The 5,652-nt window shown below is 36.9% G+C and overlaps 1 protein-coding gene across 1 annotated transcript; it reads right to left on the reverse strand.

The window, feature by feature from the left end:
* Positions 1-3,679: 3,679 nt before the first annotated feature.
* Positions 3,680-3,991, reverse strand: LOC150033985 (flavonoid-6-hydroxylase-like). Its single transcript, XM_090317169.1, has one exon. It carries the CDS (start codon positions 3,989-3,991, stop codon positions 3,680-3,682), a length of 312 nt encoding a protein of 103 aa, XP_090173295.1.
* Positions 3,992-5,652: the final 1,661 nt, after the last annotated feature.

The following is a 5,652-nucleotide window of genomic DNA, read 5'->3' on the forward strand; positions in this document are numbered from 1 at the left end:
AGCTGCTATCTTCTCCAAATCTTGTTGCAAACCACCTTAATATCTTTCCCACTTTTCTCTTGATGCTCTATATTGAGTTGTGGAACTCAAAACAAGCTTGAATCAAGGGATGAAGGAGAAAAGCTCACTGCAGCAACCTTGCTGAAGAACCCTTTCTTCAACCTGAATTTTCTCTAAAATTCTCTATAGATTGCATGCCCGATTTTCGATCCAATCTCTTCATTATATTGTAGATTAACATGGAAAGAAGAGAGTTGCATGAGTTGCAGCTCATGCTTGGAGAAGACAAGACAAAGAGAATGCATCTTGTGTGAGCAAGTGAAGAGATGGATAATGGAAAATCAACATTTTCCATTTTAGCGTTTTGTTTTCTAATTTTTCAATTTTATCACAAAAATCAAAATTTGATTTTAAAACTAAAAAATAAAATTAATTTCATAAATTAATTTTAAATAAAACTTAATTAATTTAATATCAAATATTAAATTTATTTTTACACAAATCCATCTTTATATATTTATATCATATTTAAATACATAAATTCTCCAATTCCATTTAATTCTCAAATTAAACATGTAATTATATCTCATATAATTACTAATTCCCTTACTTGTAATTTGAACGTTTCAAATTAACTTATCACTTTATTCTAGAGCTAGTTCGTTACGAGCTAGTAGGGGGACCTCGCGGACCTACAGATTATGGGCTCCAATGATCCGAGATTAATTGGCTAAACTCATTAGACCAAATTAATCCCCATTAGTTAACTAATGGTTCACTCCACTAAAGTTCATAATTGCACTCCCCTCACTGTAGATATATTATGTTCACATGATTTAACCATAATCAGCAAGTCGACCCTTCACAGGTTGTTCGTAATAACGGCAGAGTCAAATATCTGTTTTACCCCCGAGATTATGTCTTATTCCTCAAGTCCCTACTGATTCTCTAATGAACAACTGGTTTGTGATCCAATCACCAAACCAAACTCTCTCAGTCCAGTGAGAGGGTGGGGCCCATTGTTCAAGACATGGATTCAGTACTCGATAGAACAACCTTTCTCCCATCCTTAAATCGGGTAGGTGTGAACTCCGTCTTGCACCCTATGTCCCCAGCTATCTATCTGGTCTTACCCCTAAAATGGGAGTCTTATTGAGCCAGCACTGTTGAGGCAACCCTCAACTATGAAAATCTAAGGGCAATCTCGAATAAACATGAGTTCATAGTTAGCTTAAGATTAAGATCGAGCTACCTAGGTCATCTAGGTGAAATAGTCAGTCTTAAACAATAAACAACGTTATAAAGTAAGAGTGACTTATTTCTTGGTCCTGATCTTATGTAAACTCATTGCATAGGACGCCCCCACTCCTCATGTCATAACATGTACGAATTAGGATCACATCGTATGTAGCACTTTACAACTCTTTGTAACAACTACAGAGTAGGCCGCATCCACTGGTGTTACCAGAATAAGGTACCCAACCTCATTTATGTATCATAGATCATTTTGACTATTTACTTGAATCCGATCCACTCTTATGTCTCCACATAAAGTTCAAGTACTCATACAATAGTCATGGGTCTTAGTTTATTGGATTTAGACTTTCATACAATTTATGAGATCAATAACAAGTATATTGATAATAGAAAATGTTTATCATTTTACAAACTGCGAGTTTTTAGGACATAAAACCCAACACATAGTTAGCTCAGGATTAAGATCAAGTTATCTAGGTCATCTAGGTGAAATAGTCAGTCTTATACAGTAAACAACATTATAAAGTAAGAGTGACTTATTTCTTGGTCCTGATCTTATACAAACTCATTTCATAGGACGCCCCCACTCCTCATGTCATAACATGTACGAATTAGGATCACATCGTATGTAGTACTTTACAACTCTTTGTAACAACTACAGAGTATGACGCATCCAATGGTGTCACCAGAATAAGGTACCCAATCTTATTCATGTACCATAGATCATTTTGACTATTTACTCGAACCAGAACCACTCTTATGTCTCCACATAAAGTTCAAGTACTCATACAATAGTCATGGATATTAGTTTATTGGATTTAGACTTTCATACAATTTATGAAATCAATAATAAGTATATTGATTAAAGAAAATGTTTATCATTTTATAAACTGCGAGTTTTAGGACATAAAATCGAACATACATCTCTTTATAACTAACTCAAGTGTTTTTAAGGAAGGATGACCAAGACGTTTGTGCCACATGTTTTTAGACACCTTGTTCTTAAATGACTGACATGAACTAGACAAAGCTAAGGCAGACAAATTCTTATTTTTGTGCACTGACTGCTTCTAACCAGACTCTTCCAAGGAACCTCCACTCGAACAAACTTCTACATCTTTTAGTTGGTAAAGACCATCTCTATGCTACCCCTTTAAAATGATTAGCCCCGTATCCTTGTCCTTAATAAGACAAGAGTCATCATGAAACTTAATAAATATGTTATTATCTTTAGTAAGCTTGGACACAGTTACTAGATTTTTGGCAATATTAGGAACGCACAACATATCTTTTAATTTCATCTTACCTTTACTATTAGATTAACAGACATCATGAATATGTGAAATGTTAAGACTATCGCCATTAGCAATAACAACAGATTCCTTACCTCCATATTCATTAAGCTATCACATGACTCGAGGCTCCACTATCTGCATACCAACTTGGATCAATGAGTGTCTCAGGGCTTGCCATGAAAGGATGAGAGCTTTGAGAGGTTGCAAAGACGGATTGATTTTGGAAAGCTCCCCTGTTTTGTTGTGAATTGAAGTTTCCCCCCTTGTTTTGAGAGAAGTTTGGTGGTGCTAGCTCTTTATTGTAATTCTCATAGCAATAATATGCATTGTGACCAAGTCAACCACATACCTGGCAAGTTGGTTTGTTGCCTTTGCCTATTCCTCCTCCTCTATTGTTGCTACCACCTCACTGACTTCCACTAGAACTGTCATTACCTTATTCTGAGGCATTTGATTGTTGTTAGTAACAGATTCTCAGGTGTTAGCCATATTAACAGTGGCATTATGATTGAAAGCCAACTGAAGTTTTTTGTACAGCCTGATGATCTAGGCGTTTCTCAAATAGAAGCAATTCTGATTGCATATCAAGCCACGACACATCTGTTTTGCTCTGGATTGTGGCTACAACAACGTTGTATTCTTCATCCAACCTAAAAATATTAGATTTGAGTTTTCGTTTTTGTGCTAGCTCTCTAAATCTATCATATCCCTAATTTGTTATAGTGAGAAAACCATATTTTCCTGTGGATGAATGCCTGTTACCTCATATATACATTAACTAAAAAAATGTATTCGTAGACACAGTAAAAATATTAGATTTGAGTTTTCGTTTTTAAGATTGGTACTTCTTTTCTCCAAATTTCATTAATCTTAATTTTTATTTTTCTTCTTAGTCGTCAAGTTCTTAAAACAAAAGAAAATTTTTAGAAACTATATTTTTCCTCTTTGGATTGCAATTATATATGAATAGTATTTATAAGTTTAATTTTAAAAAATTAAAAACGAAACAATAATCATGTTGTGTAGCCTAAGTAGCTTATTCATGTAACAAGAGGAAAATAATAAGAATGAAATATAGTTACCAAACAAGTAGCTTTAGTGACTGTATCGACATTGAAACCAGAGAACTATTCATGATGTTCGACAGTAGAAAGCACGACATCTATGAAATCTTCCTCCTTTCTTTCGTTGTCATTCTTTTTCTTCTTTATTTCTTGATACTCTTCGATCCATTTATCAAGCACCCAATCCAACACCTTCACCGTCTTCTTCATGGCCTTCTTATACCCTTCCAAATCCAACCAACTTATAAGTGGAAACGAATTCGAAGGAATAAATTCCCCTAACAGATAAATAACATTTTTCAACGCCTCTCCATATTGTTCCCGGCCACTGCCATCAAAATTCGAGCCAAATCTCTTTCCCACCACTATCTTCATTATCGCATTCGTTGTTAGCTCCTCAAACCACGTCTTTATCTATATTGTTCCCTCATTATTATTTCTACTATCCCCACATAACTCATATTGTTTCAATCAGAAAGCTGAAAGAGGAAAGAAGAAGCAGAGGAAGGCACTGATATAACCGAGGAAGGTAATTTTCTTCTTCCTTTTCTTTTCAATATATTAATTGTTTTCTTCTTCTTTTTCAGAAATTTATTGTACATAATGAATAAATGGTATTTATACATCAAATGAATATATAAAACGACAAATGGGAGGAATCTGTTATCAACAATTTTTGTCCTTTTGGTGTGTAGGTGAAGGAGTAGGCGACCGTTGTACCAGAATTGGTTGGGGAGAGAGAGACGCCACGGTGGCTGCAGCGGCAGATCCATGTTGGCTGGCTTCAGCTACTGTTGAAGCCAATGTGTCATCTTTGTCATCCCCCCTCAAGTAAGAGGTTAACTATGTTAGGCCGAGCTTGCTTCGAAGATATGAAAAGGTTTGAATTGGAAGTGCTTTGGTGAGGCAATCAGCAAGCTGCTCTGTGGAAGGAACATACCACACACAGAGTTGGTCACTTAGGACAAGATCTCGAATGAAATGCACATTAATTTCGATGTGCTTAGTCCGAGCATGGAAGACAGGATTGGCGGCCAATGCACCTGCTCACATATTATCGCACCAAAGAACAGGAATGCCGGTTGGGGAGAAACCAATTTCAATGAAAAGGTTGCGCACCCATATAATCTTAGTGGCAGCATGAGCAAGGGCTCTGTACTCAGATTCGATGCTTGAGCGTGCCACATTTTCTTGTTTCTTAGAGGACCAAGAGATGAGGGTGGAATCAAGGTAAAATGCAGTAGGCTGCAGTGGACTTCCGATCATCAAGGCTTAAAGCCCAATCAGCATCAGAATAAGCTGAGATGGTAAGGTGTGAATCAGAATTGATGGTTAGACCAAGCTGAGTTGTTCTAGCTAGGTAGCGAAGAACTCTTTTGATAGCTGACCAATGCACATCAGTAGGGGCTTGGAGAAATTCGCTTAACTTGTTGACAATGAAGGCTATGTCTGGTCGGGTATTCGTAAGGTACTGAAGAGCACCAACTGTGCTTCCATAGAGAAAAGGGTCAAGAAGGGGTTTGCCTATATTGAGTGACAATAGAGTGCCAGGGGCAGCAGGGGTTGGACAAGGCTTTACGTGTTGAAGGTTTAACTTGGCTAACAAATCAGTGATGTACTGAGCTTGATGGAGGTGAAGACTAGATAGTGTATAATGTATTTGAATACCAAGGAATTTACTAAGTATGTCGAGGTCTTTAAGGGAGAATTGTTTATTGAAGGTTGATACAAGATAATCAATGTGAGCCAGATCACTGCCTGTAAGAATCAAGTCATCCACATAGACAAGGAGCATAGTAATTGTGGATGAGGTGCGCATATAGTATAGAGAGGTGTCAAGGGAACTTACTTTGAAGCCGATTCGACAGAGGAAACCTTTGAGTTCATCATTTCAAGCTCGAGAAGCTTGTTTAAGGCCGTAGATAACTCGATTGAGCTTGCAAACATAGTGAGGGTGAGTTGTACTTTCAAAACCAGAAGGTTGAGACATGTAGACAATCTCCTTGAGTGTGCCATTGAGGAAGGCATTGTTAAAG

The sequence above is a fragment of the Benincasa hispida genome, chromosome 9 (genome assembly GCF_027475165.1).
Source record: "Benincasa hispida cultivar pf3 chromosome 9, pf3_genome.v1.1, whole genome shotgun sequence".
NCBI lineage: Eukaryota > Viridiplantae > Streptophyta > Magnoliopsida > Cucurbitales > Cucurbitaceae > Benincasa > Benincasa hispida.

Coding starts and splice junctions, on each gene's coding strand:
- LOC150033985 (XM_090317169.1), bottom strand. CDS start 3,991: ATGAAGATAGTGGTGGGAAAGAGATTTGGCTCGAATTTTGATGGCAGT.